This window comes from Rhinolophus ferrumequinum, chromosome 11 (assembly GCF_004115265.2).
Source record: "Rhinolophus ferrumequinum isolate MPI-CBG mRhiFer1 chromosome 11, mRhiFer1_v1.p, whole genome shotgun sequence".
NCBI lineage: Eukaryota > Metazoa > Chordata > Mammalia > Chiroptera > Rhinolophidae > Rhinolophus > Rhinolophus ferrumequinum.
The window spans coordinates 24,078,903-24,097,834 of NC_046294.1; the positions used below are offsets into that span (position 1 = coordinate 24,078,903).

General features: G+C 47.8%; 1 protein-coding gene across 1 annotated transcript; it reads left to right on the forward strand.

Moving 5' to 3' along the window:
- Positions 1 to 1,629: 1,629 nt before the first annotated feature.
- C11H11orf91 (chromosome 11 C11orf91 homolog) lies at positions 1,630 to 3,747 on the forward strand. The gene is made up of 2 exons (XM_033119105.1): positions 1,630 to 2,119; positions 3,371 to 3,747. The coding sequence occupies exons 1-2, from the start codon at positions 1,630 to 1,632 to the stop codon at positions 3,454 to 3,456; spliced, it is 576 nt and encodes a 191-aa protein (XP_032974996.1). The 3' UTR covers positions 3,457 to 3,747.
- Positions 3,748 to 18,932: the final 15,185 nt, after the last annotated feature.

Below are 18,932 nucleotides of genomic sequence, written 5' to 3' on the forward strand. Positions count from 1 at the left end.
ACAGGAATTGCCATATACCAGAAGCAATGTGTGACATGGAGTGTTGTCATGATGGAAGATAATTTACAGCACACTTTAAAACACACCTTCTCTCAACCTTAGCTCACACCCGACTGATTGCCCCAAACAAGTTGCAATTTGTCACACACTGTTACTAAAGTTCAACGCGCTGCTTGAAGATCCCTGCCTTTCCGTTGAACGGCACTTGGCAGCAGCATTCACTGTATTTTTTTATCAGAAAGAATAGGGCCACGGGGAGAGAGGGGGGAGGAAAGGAAGGAAGGTGTGAGGAGAGACAGAGGAAAGAGAAGATGAAATCATTCTTAAGAAAGGTACAGTTATGAGACCATCCAGAACTAGATTTTGGTGACTCAGGCCTCCAACTTGCACCTCAAAATAAACTTTAGCTAATTGTAATGGACTATTAGCATTGAAGGCCAGGGAAAAATCTCTACCTCATGTGTTGCATGACTGTTCTGACAAGGGCCAAATAAAGAAAAGGGAATCCCACCTCCCAAGAGGAAGGAGTAGTCAGCAAGGACCCACCATTGGAATGCCTGTAACACCACCCCTGAATCTTGAATATTTCATGCCCTCATTCTAATAAAATCCCAAGCCTCTTTGTTCTTGGAGGCAGTTGCTGTTCTCTTGGCCTACTCACACCCGTTATTTTGGGAGTGTACTTCCTTTCTTTTAATAAATCTACTGCTTGTTGGGCTTTGCTTGCTTGGCTTATTTAGTGATCCTGTGATAGCACCAAGAACCCGTTTTTTTTGGCAACATTGTCTTCCGGGAACAGTTTCAGCAATATTTCTTTTTGGTGGTTAGTTTATGGCTTGTTAGCTCCTGATAAGGAATGTGTTTGGAAGAGAACTACACTGCATGTCATTGAAGACACTCTACTTCAGATCTATTACAAATCCATACCAGAGTCCTTGTTCCAGAATCTCCCAAACACTGGGAAATTTGGCAGAAACAAGGGTTGGCTCTAACAGCCATTCTCAATCATCCCTCTTCTTTTCTGCCTCCAGTTGTAGAGGATGAAAAGTCGGATACTTACTCCCCAAACTTCTTTGCGGTGAGCAGTGGTAAGGAAAGTTGGGTGGGGCAGAGAATATGTTTGTAGGAAACACTTTTTTTTCTCCCCATAAAAGGAGAGGAAGACTGAAGAAAGTTTTGTCTTGCAGTTCTGGCCAGCTCTCAGCTTCATGCTTTTGGATGAGGTAATGCTAGGCTATGAAAGCTGGACCTCGGGGGTGCAATAGCACAGGACCGAGGTTGTGGAATTTAGGGGCTGTGGGAGGAGTCAAGGGGCCAATCCGGCTGGAGATTGGAGGAGACCGGGTGCTGCTGTCGAGTGGGTAAGATTTCCCGGTGAAGCAGAAACCTAGGGGTTGGGCAGCGCATTAGGGCACGCCTACTTGGCCTGCGGTCAATGGGCGAGATCACGTTCCGGGGCGTGGCCAGCCCGACCTTAGAACCCCGCCTGTTTGGGTCCGGGCTGGAGCGAAGGGGTGGGGCCACACTTCCTCCGGGCGTGGCCTGTGGAACCTCAGAACCCTGGCGACTCGGAGCAGGCGCGTGTCTCCCGGCGCGGGTTTTCTCCCCACGCAGCCTCTCATTTAAATGATGCCTAAGGGGCGGCGCGGCAGCCACAGCCCCACGATGAGCCAGCGGCCGGGCCCGCCCCTCTACTTTCCGTCCCTCTACGACCGCGGGATCTCCTCGTCCCCGCTCAGTGACTTCAACATCTGGAAGAAACTCTTTGTGCCGCTGAAGGCGGGCGGGGCACCGGCGGGCGGGGCGGTAGGGGGCCGTCCACTGCCTCTGGCGCCGCCGGCTCCAGCACCCCCGCCGCCGCCGCCTGGCCTGGGTCCCTCCAGGGAGGCCCCCTGTCCCCCGGCCTGGCCCTCCGGCCTAGCGTCCATCCCCTATGAGCCTCTGCGTTTCTTTTACTCCCCGCCGGGGCCCGAGGTGGCTGCCTCGTCCCTGGCGCCCAGCCCCACGACCCCCCAGCTTGCCTCTGCCTCCCACCCGGAGGAGTTGTGCGAGTTGGAGATCCGGATTAAGGAGCTGGAGCTGCTTACCATCACTGGGGACGGCTTCGACTCCCAACGCTGTGCGTGACCTTCCCGGGCAGCCAGAGCCCACCCTTAGCCTCCTCGGCCCCCTCCTTGGCTCCATGTCCCCCCCTTATCCCCTCCCCCGCAATGTGGCCTCGGGTTCAAACTCTAGCACGCAGGAGTCCCAGATCCCAAATCGATCCCCCCAGAACTCCGACTCCCATCCTGGATTTCAACTGACTCCTTCCCTAACCACAAATCTGGACTTCGCAGACCCTTTTGTCCCAAACTCCATTCTCCCTCCGTCCTGAGCCCTTTCGTAATCTGGACTCTGAGCCTCCAAACCTGAAACTCCATCCACCACAGACCCCTTCCTGAATGTCAAGCCTCCTGCACAGTGTTAACACCCCTGGAGCTCCACCTACCATATACTGCCCCTCTCTCTCCAGACCTGAGATTTAGTGTTTATCTTAAACTGGGGTCCTCGCTGGGAGGTGAGGGAAGTAGGTGAAGGCCAGTTGGAGTGTCTGTAATGGGGAGGCTGGAATTGTGCAAGACCCAGGAGGCCCAAGGACATTCACTGAGGCTTTGGGGCCCTTCACTTCTCAATGCTGGAAGGTAGCATCTCTGTGACCCTTGGCCCTGGCCTTGTAGTCCTCTCACCGGAGTCCTGGACTCTGCCATTTGATCTCAGGTCTGAAGTTTTAGGGATCTGGACCAGGGCAGACCAGGTGTGCTGATGTGGATGGGATTCCTCTAGCATGTAAGCTGACTGATTTCTCCCTGTTGGAGGGTAAAATTGTTAAATCCAATTCTACTCCCAGAAGGATCTGTTGCACTGTAGAATATTCAGTAGCCATAGGCTGTTCTGCAGCCTTTGTCTTTTCCCTCACCGGTTCTGGCTAAGGCTAGCATTTGACCACTGGAGGAGGGCATATGGTTCAGGAAAGAACCATTATAGGTAACATTAGCCCCTCTGCCTGCCACGCAGGGAAGGGTAGTATGAAATAACCTAAATGTTTAGGTCCATGCTGTGGTGGGAATAGTCCCCAATTCATAGGCACCTTGTAATGCCGCCTTCCCCATAGCCAGGGGAAGAAAACAATTCCTAGAAAACTTGGGCTTTCTAAGTCCTGGATTGCTCAACTGTATGTTCTCCACGTGTTTTGGCTGTTAGGGATTTTTTTCCGCACCCATCTCAGATCCTAATGGGTTTGGGGCTCATGTAGGGGACACATAATTGCTTTGGCAGTGTTAGAAAAAGCCCTTATCTCTCCTCCAGCTAAGTTTGTTTTGCTCTCCTGCAGATAAGTTCTTGAAGGCGTTGAAAGATGAAAAGTTACAAGGACTGAAGACCAGGCAGCCTGGAAAGAAGTCGGCCTCTCTCTCCTGAGGAGCTGCTCACCAGAGCAGCTCACCTCTTTAGGTGTTAGTGCTTAGATAATATGTCCCGTTTGTTGTCATTTCAAAGATCGATATTTTCTGTTCTGTATTTACTGCTATTCTTGTTGCTCCCAGCACATACGTATACAGTGCCCACTTACGTGGTAAATCTCACCGTCTCTCTCCTCTCTGTGCTGCTGCTGAGAGAGCTCTCTGTCTCATGGGGTCTGGAAGCTACTGCCCCGCTGGCATTCAGGGGCTCCAAAGACCAGGGGAGGTGATCCCCAACACTGCCAAGTCAGGAGGGAGTTGGGGAAAACCAAGGGCAATATATATTTGGTTCTGTTGCTGCATCCCTGCTCAGAAAGGCTCTTTAAGGACTGGAACAGTGGGTTGGTTTGTTTTCAAACAGCTTTAGTCCTTGCAAGTGTTTTGTTATTTTAATGGTTTTTGGACCACAAAACTATTTGATAGATCAAAGCCATGTTCTGTCCTAGAAATTCATATATTCAAGAAATATTTATGGAGAACTTATTATGTGCTAGGCACCCTCCTAGGATTTTAGGATTCGGGGTCGGGGAGACACAGACAATAAATATCATAAAGTAAATTATAATATGGTATCACAGAAGATGACATGGTAAGGGGGGAAAAAGAGTAGGCAGAGGATGGTCAGGAGGGTTAGGCAAGCAGGTGGAATTTCAAATAGGGTTTCTTTTTTTTTAAATTTTTTTTTTTAAATTTATTGGGGTGACAATTGTTAGTTAAATTACATAGATTTCAGGTGTACAATTCTGTATCACATCATCTATAAATTACCTTGTGTTCATCACCCAGAGTCAGTACTCCTTCCATTACCATATATTTGATCTCAAATAGGGTTTCTTGAAGAGGTAATAGTTAAACAAACTTTAAAACAGTTGCTAGCCATGTGGCACCCTGGAAATGTTCCAGGCAGAAGAACCAGTGCAAAGGCTGAAGGCATGTTAGTATATTTTAGGGTCAGCAAAAAGCCCAGATGGCAGGAGCAGAAGGAGTGAGAGTGGTAGGGATGCTTGCAGAGAGGGTCCATTCTTGTGGGACCTTACAGCCCATGGTAATGACTTTGGGTTTTACTCCTAGTGGGATGGGGAGTAGTTAGACAGTTTTCAGCCAGTGAGTAACAGGTTCTGACTTGTGCCGCTAGGTTGAGAACAGACTGAGGAAGGAAGCAGGGAAAGCAGTTAGGGTCTGCAGTAATTAATAATCCAGCTAAACAAGAAGTGAGGGTGCAAAGCAGCCCCGTCTGCCCTTCCTCCTTTGCTGGGTGAGAGGTGTCTATGGGGCACCTGCTGCCACCACCACCCCTGCCCCTGCTGCCAGGTGCTGTCTCTGCGTTGAGGAGGAGTGAGATCTCAGCGACACAAGCACACACATAAAACAAAAACATATTTTGTGATACAAATCTTCAACCAAGTAGAACATTTTGATGCTTGGCACCCCTTGTGCCTTCACTATGCCAGCAGCAACTATTGATCATAGCCAAAGAATTTGTGAAGTTTGGACTTCTTGCAAAGGAGAACGAAAAGGAGTGGTCAGTGAGTCAGGTGTGTTAGAAGCCAAGTGAAGAAAGTATTTAGGAGAAGGGTGTGGTCAGCCCTGACAAATAGTGCTGCTAGGCCAAGTGAAATGAGCCTGAGGAATTCACTTAGATGTAGCAATGTGGCTTGAGTATTGGTGATCTTGTCAAGAACAGTTTTGGCTGAGTGATTGTGGTTAATGCCTGACTGGAGTAGTTTTAAGAGAGAATGGGAGCAGATGAGTTGGAGACAATTGGTGCAGATGACTAAAGGAGATCAGCTGCCAAGGAGAGCAGAGAACTAGAACAGGAGCTGGCAGGGCAAGCGGAGTTGAAAGTTTTATTAAGATGGGAGAAAGGACCACATGTTTGTGGTCTGAGAGGGAATGAGTCAGTAGAGGGAGAAAAACTGATGATGTAGAGGAGAGACGAGGAAGTGCTGGGATGATGTCCTTGGGTGGAGGAGAGGGATGGGATCTAATGTATAGTAGAGGGATTGGCTGTAGATGGGAGCAGAAATGGTTCATCTGTAGTAACAGATATGGTCACATCTGTGCTATGAAGCTGCAGAAGCTGGTAGAGGGGTACATGGGAGAGTGGGAGACATGGAAGTTGTATACATGTGCCCAAAAGTTTGTGCCGTCACCTCCAGCTTGAGGAGAGAAGTGAGCAGGCCTACAAGACCCAGCTAGAAACCCTAGAAGTGAGTGCAGGGAGCCAGGTGGAGACTGGCAAGCTGCAGAGCGCATGCCCGACTAGGGGTAGCTGAAAGCCAGCTCCAGCTGCTAGTTGCCCAGCCAGGAGTATGGATACAGTGTCAGGTAAAAGCTCCTGCTTTCTAAGTCTTAGCAAGGAATTCAAATATTTGCAAATACAATGCAGGCCAAAGAAAATAAAGGTTGGATGGTCACCCAGAGTTTGCTACTGCTGCTCTACCCACAGGAGTCCTAGCACTTTGGGCAGGGATTCCAGGCTCTGTCTCCCCACCCCAGGAAGAAGCCAGATTCCTGTTGCCCCAGGCTACTTGTTATTAGAGAAGCATGCTTGTTCTTCCAGAATGCTTCAGGCTGGCAAAGCCAGTGAGGGGGTGTCATGCAGGGTGGTATGCGGAGTCTCTAGTCCCACTCCCCACATAAGAATGCAAGATATGGTGAGGTCAAAAAGGAACATCCACGGAGCCATAAATAGGGGAGTCACTATATTCTTGCTGGCGGCTGGGTTGGAGACACAGGAAGCAGGAGCCACACTATCCATAACCTGCCGTCCACTTCTCTCTGCCAACCCACCCCACTTGCTAACTGCAACCCGCTCTTGCTAGCTCAACCACCATCTTCTTGCTAGCCCCCATTTACTGCTAGCATAGCCACGGCGTTATATTAGTGGCCAATGGCTCACTGGTTACAGGTGACGGCCAACTAGCCACAGCTGATGGCCATCCAGTCACAGTTGATGGCCATTTACTACCCGAGTGAGCACGTGAGTACCATTACTTTCCACTTGAGGCTGAGAGTCTGGAAACTGAACTCCTGGCTCTGTCCCCACAGGGGGTTTGGAGAATCTTAATGAGAATAAATCAGACATCAGGAAACACCGTTCGCCTAGCTCAGGTGGAGACAGAGCTATCCAGTGAGGACCTGTTTCCTATTCCTTCCCCCAGAGTCCCACTAGCTTCCACTCTACCCCTCCCACCCACCATGCTCAGAAGAGTGGAGACCCATTCAGTGCATGCCCTGTGCTGGGCACAGAGAGAGGCAGTTGACATGAACAATCTCATTTCTCACCACCACCTTGTGAAATAGGTACTACTCTTGTCATGTTTTACAAATGAGGGAACAGAGGCTCCAAGAGGTGAAATGATTTGCCCACGGGCACGGCGCTAGGGAATGGCAGAGCCAGGACTGGAACTTGGGCCTGTCAAGGTTCTCCCAAGTTCTCCTGTTTGGTGAGGTACAGATAGAAGGGAAGCCCCAGATGAGCCGTCAAAAAGAAGCATCTGGCTCAATGCTGGTAGGGCACAGTTTTGGGGTTGGCTGGGTTGCTTTCCACAACTTCCCAAGTGAGACTGGGATTGACAAATTATGGTATTACAGCCAAGGTCCCAGGAATGCCTTGTCGCCTATCCTCTCATCCCACGGCTTTGATCGCAGGTCCCGTTATCAGCACTGTGGAGGGGCAGGTCATGTGATTGTCAGTTCCTCCAGAACAAAATGGAATGGAAGAGTTGTTCCTCCAAGAAAAGGATGCTTGGGAGATGAAAACGATAAGGGTCCCGATTGAGAGAATGCCACATGCAAGGAATAACAGATAAATGCAGCGGCATGCTGTAGCCGGCTTGAACAGCTTGTGAGAGCCAACTGTTAAATTTTCAGGAATTTGTAAGCTGGTTGTTAAATACAGCCATTATTAGAAGTTAAACTATATCAACTTACAATTTGGCTGTATTTGAAACTAAAGTAATAAATACTCAAAATCTATCACTTCCTAATTATTTTGCTACATTTCGCCATTACCTGTGTTTGTGGGGTTATTTACGTCTGCTGCGTCTGCATGGCGGAAATCCTATATGATGGTATGCTAATGTACATTATTTCCTAATAATGTCGTGCTGATATCTAGAAATTGGCCACAGTGGGAGTATTTACACCATGGAAATTGGCAGATGTACGAATCAGGGTTGTTCCTCTTCCTTCACCAGCCAAAGAATTGGTTGTTTAAACATTTACTAGAACACCGCCAGATAAACGAGAAACAAAAGTACTACTTTATTTGTAACTCAGCTAAAGGGAAAGCTGCTTTGAGGCTTTCAAAGTTGAGCTGAAGATATAAATAAAGCTCCCTGCTTCCTCTGCCCACTCAGTTACAGACATGGAAGAGGAGGGAGGAAAACCTGGTCATGTCTGCTCACCAAGACAGGTTGTGCCTTGTAATAGGCTCTCAGGGAGTACATGCATACTGACTTTTTTATTTTTTCCATTGGGTAGCAGTGTGTTTTTTTCCCAGGACCCATCAGCTCCAAGTCAAGTTCTTGTCTTTCAGTCTAGTGGTGGAGGGCGCAGCTCAGGTCCTAGTCCAGTTACCATTTTCAATCTAGTTGCAGGGGATGCTGCCCACCATCCCATGAGGGAATTGAACCGACAACTTTGTTGTTGAGAGCTCGTGCTCTAACCAACTGAGCTAACTGGCCACCCCTGTACTGACTTTTCAGAAGGCGTAAGCCTGCCTGTAGTGCAGGGGATCCTGCCGACTTCGCCATGTGTCATGCGGGGTGTCAGGCGGGGCATCCGGTCCCACTCCCCACATAAGAACGCAGGACATGGTGAGGCCAAAAAGGAATACCCACGGAGCCATAGGTAGGGGAGTCACACCACTATACTCTCACTGGCAGCTGGGTTGGAGACACAGGAAACAGGAGCCACACAATTCTCAACCCTCACTGTGCCGCTTGCAGACTCAGCCACCATCTCCTTGCTAGCCCCCATTTGCTGCTAGCGTAGCCACGGCAGTTATATTAGTGCCCAATGGCTCACTGGTTACAGCTGACGGCCAACTAGCCACAGCTGATGGCCATTTGATCACAGTCGATGGCCATTTACTACCTGAGCCAGCACTTTTCTATGTGAGGCTGAGAGCCTGGAAACTGCTTTTTGGGGCTCTGTCCCCACACTGCCCATTGGTGATGCAGAGCCCAAGAGATGTCCTGGACCCTGACCAATCAGATTAGCAACTTCTAGTTTTGGGAAATTAGAATAGAGAGTGGGCAGAGGTAATGGCCTGTTAATGAAGTCCCTGCTCTCCAGTGGCAACTGTTTTGAGCAAGATGAAACAGGAAACCTGATAGGGCACGAAACTGGCTATTTATATCATGACTTCTTCATCACAGATCTGGTAGTCCTGAGAGAAATATCAATTTCAAGTGTGATGGGAAAACCTCCCTCTACTTTATCCAGATAGTATGTGCCCCACTCTGTGGCCAGAGGATCAGGCAGGGCCAGTGCCTACAGAGGCCTGGCTTCTTGGAACAAAAGGGAGAGCAAATCACTGATTCAAAGCTTTCTGGATCCCTGAAGGTGAACACCATGCTGGTGTCCCATGGAACTCTGCCCTTTTCCTTTCAACAGTGTCTTGAGTCTGTAACCAACCAGATATGTGACCTTGGGAAAGTTACCTAGCCTCGCTGAGCCTGTTTCCTCATCTATAAAATGGAGACACTGCTCTTACAGGAAGATTGGGTGGGGGACAACAAATAAGGTGATAGATATGAAACTGCCCCCAGTGGGGAGTCATTATTATTATTTCCCTGAGTATGTTTAGGACATGGAGTGGTGGGGACCACAGGATGTAAGCTAAAGCGAGGCCCAATCTGTAGGGAGGGAGAAGCATTGAATTTGCAGCGCCCAAGAGCTCAGCCTCACACAGGTGATAAGGAGGTGAGCCTGGCTGGGAGGCAGTGTGCCTCTTTTCTGGAGAGGGCCGACCACATTTCTCCCAGGCAGCATCAGATGGCCCCTATCAGACGGGCAAGGCCAAGGGCTTGGCCTCTGTAGGTGGTGCCCTGAAGGGAGGGCAAAGGAGGGCTTTCATCCTCACCCAGTCCTTTCATCTGGCCCACACCATCAGCATACCCAAGAAGATATCTAATGGTGCAGCAACTGGGGGGAAAGTGATAAAGAGGACTCCAGAAAGTGCATCGATCACACAGAGCTGGGAAATCAACAACTCTAGGTGCTCTCTTGGTTGGGGAAAGAGAAGGCCACTCAAACTTGCTTACTTAAATAACAAGAGTGGCTGAAAGTAGGTTTTTTTTTTTTTTTAACTTTTTTTTTTTAGGGGAACAGGACTTTATTGGGGAACAATGTGTACTTCCGGGACTTTTCCAAGTCAAGTTGTTGTCCTTTCAATCTTAGTTGTGCAGGGCGCAGCTCAGCTCCAGGTCCAGTTGCCGTTGTTAGTTGCAGGGGACGCAGCCCACCATTCCCTGCGGGAGTCGAACCAGCAACCTTGTGGTTGAGAGCCCCCGCTCCAACCAACTGAGCCGTCTGGCCACCCAGGGGCTGAGCGGCAGCTCATTGACTTCATTCTAGTTGCAGAGGGTGCCGCTCGCTGGCTCATGTGGGAATCGAACTGGCAGCCCCGTTGCCCAGAGCTCGCGATCTAACCAACTGAGCCACCCGTCCGCCCCTGACAGTAGGGTTTTGTCTACAAGCAATAGAAATGAATACAAGAGAAACAAAAAAGGAAAACCTCCAGGGCTTCAGAAGGAAAGGAATGAGGTACTGCCACTGGAGCACTCAGCTTTAGCTACCATTCCTTGGAGAGGAAATGTGATTGGCTCATTGGGCTACATGTCCATCTCTGTCCCTGTTGGGGATAGGTGGCCAGGGTCCTGTGATTACAGTACCACCAGAAGCACTTGGAGAGGGGGAGCAGCTACCAAGACACCACATGCCTGTTCATAGGTCTCAGGCCAATTGGCACCCGGGCCTGGAAGCCACCAGGAGTCCAGGCAGCTGCCCTCCTATTCTTTTTCTCTCCATATACCTGCTGCACCTGCCGCCCCTTCCTACCTTTTCATCAGCTTCCTCATAAGTTAGCTGCCAAGTGACTCGCAGGAGCTATGTCAGCTGCCCACAGTAAACTCTTTCCTAGTTCCAGTTCCTAAGAGAAGAATGGAGGGGCTCCCCAGCTGGTCTTGAGCTAGGTTACAAGTTGGGGGAGAGGAGAGACAGAGCAGGAAAGGTCATATGATCACCTGGAGGGTGAGTCAACAGAGGAGTGAGGGAGGATTCTTCCGCAAGGAGGAATACAGGTTAGCTCTTCCACCTATCCATTCACAAACTCCCCCGGGATTTTTAATTTTAGAGTTTATCTGAATGAGGTACAAACGTTCTATAACTGAAAACAGTGCACGTAAATTAAGCCTGCATTCACTTACTCATGTGTCCATTCCTTTATTCATGTAATTGTTCTTTCAGGGAAGCAGGTTCTAATCTTCTTTGAGCCCTTTTACTCATCTGGACGTGCATGATAATTGCCCCTGCCTGGGTTGTTGTGAATTAACTGACATAATGTGTGTCAATGATTCAGCTCGTGACCGGACACACAGCCAATGCTCACCATCATTTTGCCTCAGAAGGTTTGCTGGGCAGATTTGCATTCAAGTTTCCGGTCATTGACACCAAATTCTCCTGTTTTCTTGTGGTGGGATCCACCAGATGGCAGCATGGATTTAGAAGTGGGATGAAACAGCCCCCTTCCCTTTCCAGTTCTCCTCTCACATCCAGGGCTGACGTTTATCAGCTTGTTCATTATTATCTAGAAGAAAATCCAATTTGGAAACGTTTGGGGAGTAGGAGACACTGCAGCCATTAAAGGGGCCTCTCCCAGAGGCTGCAGGTGGCTGCCTGTGAAGAGTCATGTTTTACTTGCACAGAGAAAATCTCTTTTCAGAACCAGTGTCAAGGTGAAAAGTCCAGTTCACATGTTTAAAGTAAGCTGGGTTGAACTGATTGATACTTATTATCTGTATTGGTCTGCTCGGGCTGCTATAACAGAATATCAGACTGGGTGGCTTAAACAGCAGACATTTATTTCTCATAATTCTGGAGACTGGGAAGTCCGAGATCAAGATGCTGGCCAATTCAGTTGCTGGCGAGAGCTCTCTTCCTGGCTTGTAGACGGCCCCCTCTTGCTGTGTCCTCACGTGGCAGAGAGAACCCTGATGTCTCTCTTCTCATAAGGACATTAATTCCATCACGAGGGCTCCGCCCTCATGAGCTCATCTAAACCTAACCACCCCCAAATCCCAACACATTGGGGATTAAGGTTTCAACATATGAATTTGAGGGTGGGGATGGGGAGGCACAAGTCAGTCCGTAGCATTAGCTACAGTGTATTCCTAGTTAATCCTTTGTTTTCTGTTATTTTTCTATCTAGTTCCTATTATTCACACACACACACACACACACACAGAGTCTTGTACCACTCAATGACGTTTCTATCAATGACAGGTTGCATATGCGACGATGGTCCCACACGATTATGATGGAGCTGAATTTCCTGTAAAAAAAAAAGGAAGGATATGTAGTTCAGGGGCAATGTTTTTCTCGGACAAGAGCAATATTTGTGAGGCTTGGCAATAGATTGCCCCTTACTTACAGCACCTTAATTTTGAGTGCACAGGTTACATCCCCATCAGTCAGCCACTGACTTCTTTTAGCACAGAGGAGCCTGTCCCCCCAGTGCTGCATATTCAGAAGACATGACTGCCCTCCTAGATCTAGCTTGATGGTCCTCAGAGCACATAGCTGAGGAACTAAGACCCTGTACAAGGGCACAGGTCCACAGGATCTGTAACAAGTATTAAGTGCCACTGCCACTTTAGTAAAAGCTTTCTGTGGTAGTGTGGAGCCAGCTTGTCCCTGTACGTTGGAAATATTATCAGGTTGTAATGATGTAAAGCATAGATAAGTTTTATTTCTTCAGTTCAATGCCAGAGAGAGACTTTTGTGTCAGGGCAATGAAACCAAAAACAAATTTCCAAAGTAAAAATATTGAGTCCTCAGTTCTACACCCTTAAATGTTAAACACCCTCCCCTTTTTATAAAAACATTCCACAGAGTTTCTTAATCTGACCACTGTTCCAACATGCAATAACCAAAACCACAGTGCTGTGATAATCCCCTGTGTTCCTTTATCTCTCCATCTTGATTCTTTTTCCTATTGACCCACAGGCCACCTTTCACTCCCTCTGACAGTCGCTATTACGGTGATGTAGGCCTGACCCAGCCAGTTTCTCCTCGATATTACCAGTCAATCCAGTCCCCATCCTTGTTCATGGAGCAGTACTGACAGCTTTGGTGTTTTATTTCTGACCCTGTTGGAAGGAAGCAGAGGGAGGGCTTGTGGGCCAGTGTTTATAAATTCTACAGTCATGTCCTTGGCTTTCACATTCACTCCTATCTGCTTATCTACCTATCGATGGACTGTTGTCTCTCTGCCTGTTTATTATCCTTAATTATTGTTATCTATAATGGTTGAATGGTCTAGATCTATGGTGCCTTTCTGCAGTGACAGAAATGTTCTATATCTGTGCTGTTGAATATGGAAGCCATTAGTCACATAGGGCCATTGAGACTTGACATGTGGCTAGTACATTTTTTAAATTTGGGTTTAAATAGCCACATGGGGTTAGTGACTACCGTATGGGACAGCTCAGGTCTAGATAGAAGTATACACACACACACACACACACACACACACACACACACACTTTTTCGCTTATTTATTCAATTAGATTGTGTTGAGTTTGGAAAGAGGGAAAACTTGGTTTCCAGAATGAACTGATGCAGCAGTAGATAAAAACGATATTTGTTTATAAACAAGGAAACTAAGCGTCAGAGAAGTAAAATTACTGCCTAACGTGTCACAGCGAGTCAGCAGCAAAGCCTGCCTACCCACTTTCTCCAGGTGGCAGCTCGTTCCTCTGTGTAAGCCCCCAGGTATTTAGCTTAACGGCTCCTACATGAGTTAACTCTGGAAACCAAGCCACTATTAAATCCCAAATTGCCCTTCTTTCCTATACTGTACGTTACATCCTTGTGACTTATTTAGTTTATAACTTGAAGCTTTTGTTCATTTCACAGATAAGGCTCAGAGAGGGGACACAATGTGCCCCTAGTAACACGACTAGAATGTGGTAAAGATGAGGTTCAAATTTAGGTAACCCTAAATCCTAAGATTGGGATCCCTATAAAGTGTGAAAACAGTGGTCATGACATAGTTCAGGCCCCAAACTGAAAAGATTTTTGTGCTCGCTCATCCCATATATAACTTAAAATTAAGACAGTTTCCCCAATCCCACCCCATGGTGACTTCCTTGTTTTATTCCTAAATATCAAATTATATTTAAAACCTCCCCATCTTCCCCTCCCTTTATTCCTCCTCCCCTCATTCCCTCCCTTTTCTTCCCTCCCGCCAACTCCGGTTCTATCCGTTGTTTCTCAGTCTAGTTGTGTAGGACACAGCTCCCTGGCCCAGGCTGGTATTATGAGCCTTGCGCTCCACCACTCAACAGCAGTTTTCGCTGGCTTCCGGCAGCTCACGATGGCTGCCGGCCACTCATGGCAGCACACGGTAGCCCATGCTCGCTGCCAGCCACTCACGCTGGCCACTGGCCGCTCATGGTGGCACACAGTAGCCCAGTGCAGCACACAGCAGTCCATGGCAGCTCAAGGCAGCCCAGCTCCAGGGAGAGCTGTTGTTCACAATCTTAGCTGCAGAGGGCGCAGCTCACTGAGCCAGGTGGGAATCGAACTGGCGGCCTTACAGCGCTAGGAGCACGGTGCTCCAACCACCTGAGCCACCGGGCCGGCCCCCTCCCCCTCAGTTTGAATAGTGCCTCGACAAAGCCCTAATTCTGCTTAATCTTTGACCAGTTAAGCCAACATCGTGTACACAGGCCGGGAGATGTATCCTGTGTTGATTGCAGGGTGCCAAGCTGGATAATTTCCCCACTAAATTCTCTTCCAACTCAAAGAGTCTGGAATTCTATAATTTCAAAAACAACAAGATACATCAGTTCAACATATGGTGATTTCTAGTATTCTGAGAATGTGTAAATGTTTGTTAAAATCTTTTTCATGGGGACTAGAGAAAGAAATATTAACTAAGTTAAAAGATGAAATGTGGGCTGGCCTGATGGCTCAGGCGATTGGAGCGCTGTGCTCCTAATGCCGTAAGGCCGCCTGTTCGATTCCCACATGGGCCAGTGAGCTGTGCCTTCTACAGCTAAGACTGTGAACAACAACTCTCCCTGGAGCTGGGGTGCCATGAGCTGAGCAGCCGGAGGTGGGCGTGAGCTGCCGTGGGCTGCTGTGTGCAGCTGTGGGCTACTGTGTACAGCTGTGAGTGGCTGGCAGCCGGTGTGAACTGCCGTGGGCTACCATGTGCTGCCATGAGTGGCCAGTGGCCAGCGGGAGTGGCCGGCAGCCAGCCTGAGCTGCTGTGAGCTGCAGTGGGGTGCTGTGTGCTGCCGTGAGCTGCTGTGTGCTGCAGTGGGGTGCTGTGTGCTGCTGTGAGCTGCTGTGAGCGGCCAACCGGTGACTGGCGACCGACTACCTGAGCCAGGGAGGCACAAGGCTCATAATACCAGCATGGGCCAGGGATCTGCGTCCTACACAACTAGACTGAGAAACAACGACTGAGAAACAACGGCTTGAACTGGAGTGTGGGGGTGGGGGAAAGATGAAATGTGAACACAAAATCCACTAACACCTTGGAAAGAAAATGAGCAGTAAGACAATGTGCTTATTTCACATCCAAATTTGCAAAAAAAAAAAAAAAAAAAAAAAAAAAAAAACCAACCCCCCCAAAAAACAAAAACAAAAAACCCAACTACAATTTCCCCAAAGCTAAACAGAGTAATGCAGCAAAGAAATGGTATCACTGCAAAGCTCTACCTGGTTTGCTTATTTAGATTTGCTCCATAAAGCACTATATTTCAGAGGTTGAATAAAGACCCAAACCCATTCATTAATCATCCAGTGCCTTCTAAATGGCACTTGATTAAAATGCACAATGCAAAATGAGAGTGCTTGGTGCACTGTGGTTTCATTCGTAAAGTATATGGTTCCTGAAATTTTCATTTGGATTGCATAGTATAGTTCCCAAATTGGCTATTCCTTTTCTTACAGTTTGGGCTCCTGATTTCATTGGGTAGTGACAGCTCTGAAGTTTGAGTTTGCAACACATTGATTCTTGGCAGTTGGCAATTTGTTCTCTATCTCCATGGGACTATTGTGGGCACCTTATTAAATGCTTAAAGATCATTGGGAAGGAAGGCTGTGTAGCTTAATCAGAAGATGCAACTGGAGAGTTTGTCCTTTTCTAAACCTAAATGTTTCCAGAAAGAAAGGGACTTCACTTTTCATTTGGCTGGCTCGATGAAGCACAAAAAGCACTGAATGAATGATGAAGCCTTCACATACGGGGCTTGGTGTATCAAGGGTTGATCTTCCTTGACTGTGAGTTCTGGGAGGGGCAGGTACCATGTCCTGGTCACTGTTGAATCCCCATCACCTAGCACGTTGTCTGGTGCATAGTAGGTCCTCAGGAAGTGTTTGCTAAGCCAATGAAGAACTACACAGATGGCCCATAGATAAGACATCTGGGCGGTAGTCTGATTTTTTTATTAGGTTGTGTGGGCATCACTGGGGATATGACCTCAAGAGGTGTGCCCTGCGGGTCTCCCAAAGGCCTCAGCCACAGGACTTGGGGGGGTGGAGGGGTTCCGAGTGATGGGGCAAAAGCAAGCTCTTTTATATGTCCAGTGAAAGCCCATCAGAGTCCAGAGCAAGCGCATATAGCCCATTTCAGAGACTAGATAACCAGGAGTGCTTTTGTCTACAAGCATTTGCCAGAGCTCTTTGGCTTGGGGGAGGGGTTGGTGGTGAAACTGTTATGCTAACAAAACTTTATTGCAGGTCCAAGGAGTCAGATGGCTTCTCCCTAAATGTGGGCTTGTCCACGTGTAAACACAATGAAATGTTGTTAAGGTGCCCAACTGTGCAAACCAGTATGTGTTGTAAATGTACCTCCAAGAGATCACAGAGAGACTTAAAGCAGTTAATGTTTCCCACTAACCATCTGTGTACATTTTATAGGTAATGGACCATTGACAACACCCTCACTAATGTTTCCAATACTTGGTTCCACGCTCCTTTTTAGGCATATTCTTTCTGGCTTTCAGTGGCTGGAAGAGCTCATGAGGTGAATGCATGACATTTACTCAGAGGAGTCTAGAGGTCATCCTTTGGAATACGAAGTTTGACAATTAAGCTCATGAACTCACCCTAGAAAAAGTGCTACATACCTCATTGTTGAATATCACTACGGTCACCTTCCAAGTATTCTCCTTGGGAAGCTATGCACCAACGCCAGCCCCCAGTCCACCTTTCAAAGCAATTTTAAAATTCTTTTTCTGGAATGGCCATCAGAGCTGTGGTCATATTACCCTTGATGTCCTGAATGCCATCAAAATGTCTTCCTCTCAATATTTCCTTTATCTTCGGGTAAAGAAAGAAGTCATTGGGGACCAGATCAGGTGAGTAGGGAGGGTGTTCCAATACAGTTATTTGTTTACTGGCTAAAAACTCCTTCACAGACAGTGCCCTGTGAGCTAGTGCATTGTCGTGATGCAAGAGCCACGAATTGTTGGTGAAAAGTTCAGGCTGTCTTACTTTTTCACGCAGCCTTTTCAGCACTTCCAAATAGTAAACTTGGTTAACTGTTTTGTCCAGTTGGTACAAATTTATAAGGAATAATCCCTCTGATATTAAAAAATGTTAGCAACATCGTTTTGACTCTATATTTGGACTGACAGAACATTTTTGGTCTTGGACAATTGGCTGACTTCCATTGTGCACTTTGATGCTTTGTTTCAGGGTCATATTGGTACTCCCATGTTTCATCACCAGTGTTAACATGGCCCAAAACATCGTCTTGCCTCTCCAAAAGGTCCTGGCAAACTTCGACTCTCCTTTGCTTTTGGTCATCAGTGAGCTCCTTTGGGACTATTTCTGCACACACCTTTCTCATGCCAAGATTTTCAGTTAAGATTTTCCTAACTGTTTCTCTATCAATGTTTACTTGGTCTGCTATGCTTCTCACAGTCAGCCGATGATTTTGAGACATAATTCGATGAATTTTTGCAATGTTTTCGTCAGTTCTGCTCGTTACTGGCCTCCCTGACCTCTCTTCACCAGTGACACATTCTCTCTCCTCAGAAAAATGTTTAGTCCATTTGTACACTGCCGTTTTCTTCATGACATCATCCCCGTAAACTTGGACTAATATGTCCACGATTTCACTTCCACTCTTGCCAAGTTTAACAAGAAATGTAATGTTTGTTCGTTGCTTTAATTCAAGCTTAGACATTCTAGTGACGGCACAGGAAACACGCAACAACAATAATGAACTCCACTCAGCAAGACACCGCCACATGTCGACAGGAACACAGCTGTGAGACGCTGACCTACCACGGCTATAAAACCTTACCGAGCTGTTGGTAGAGGCTTGCCTATGTAAGCGCACGGGAGCAAGTTCGCAAATCCTAACTGTATGTTTGCTCTCCTATTTCTGATGGGGACCAGCACGGAGAGGCTGGGTTTGCCATGGGTCTTTTCCAGCTCCCCGGGTCTGTGTCTGTCTGCCGTTCCCGGTACTAAAGAAGGCACCACCACTTCCTTTCACTTGATCATTTCATTTGTCCCGAAATATAAGAACATCCAGGGTCCAGGAAGAAAGAAAAAGAAAATGGAGGAGCAGGGAACCCCTCCGTTCCTGGGCCCACCGGTCCTATTTTCTGTAATGGTCCCCACCCCACGGGGAGCCCCACAAAAGCATTTTGTGGGGCCCTCCAAGTTTATTCCTCATCACTGCAGCAAGACAGAGGCTTTGGGGATGTCTTCTGTGCATATTTGAGCCCTCTTTACAGAGGAACAGAGAGAGGAGTAAAACGTTGCTCTTTTAGTCTTTAAGTACTTTTGTAAGTACTTGCAAAGAGCTTCAATGGATTAGGCTCCAGGGAGAAACAGCACTGCATTGCTGCCTGAGCTGCCCAAGTCTCCTAGGAGCCACAGAAGTCCCAGGATGCTCTCCATTAGGGCATAAGGCCTCCTGAGAAACAGTAGGTTGGTCTTTGTCTATTTTTGTTACAAGAGACAGGCCCTCTTTCCTCTGCACTAAATCTCCTTGGCCTCAGGGGGACTTCTTACTCAATAGCCTTAGACCTTCGCTTTGAGCCCATCATGGCCTCTCTGAGTCCTGATCATTCAGTTTCACCATGTGCTGCTGAGACTCTGTTTCTTGATATTTCCTAGAGAGAGACTCTGACGGCCTAGCCCCATGTGCTGAGTCATATATCTTGTGGC

Bases quoted from the DNA above. Each gene is read 5' to 3' on its own strand.
- C11H11orf91 (XM_033119105.1), top strand. From the start codon at position 1,630: ATGCCTAAGGGGCGGCGCGGCAGCCACAGCCCCACGATGAGCCAGCGG. The intron at 2,120-3,370 runs GTGCGTGACCTT...GCTCTCCTGCAG, and splicing joins CGGCTTCGACTCCCAACGCT to ATAAGTTCTTGAAGGCGTTG.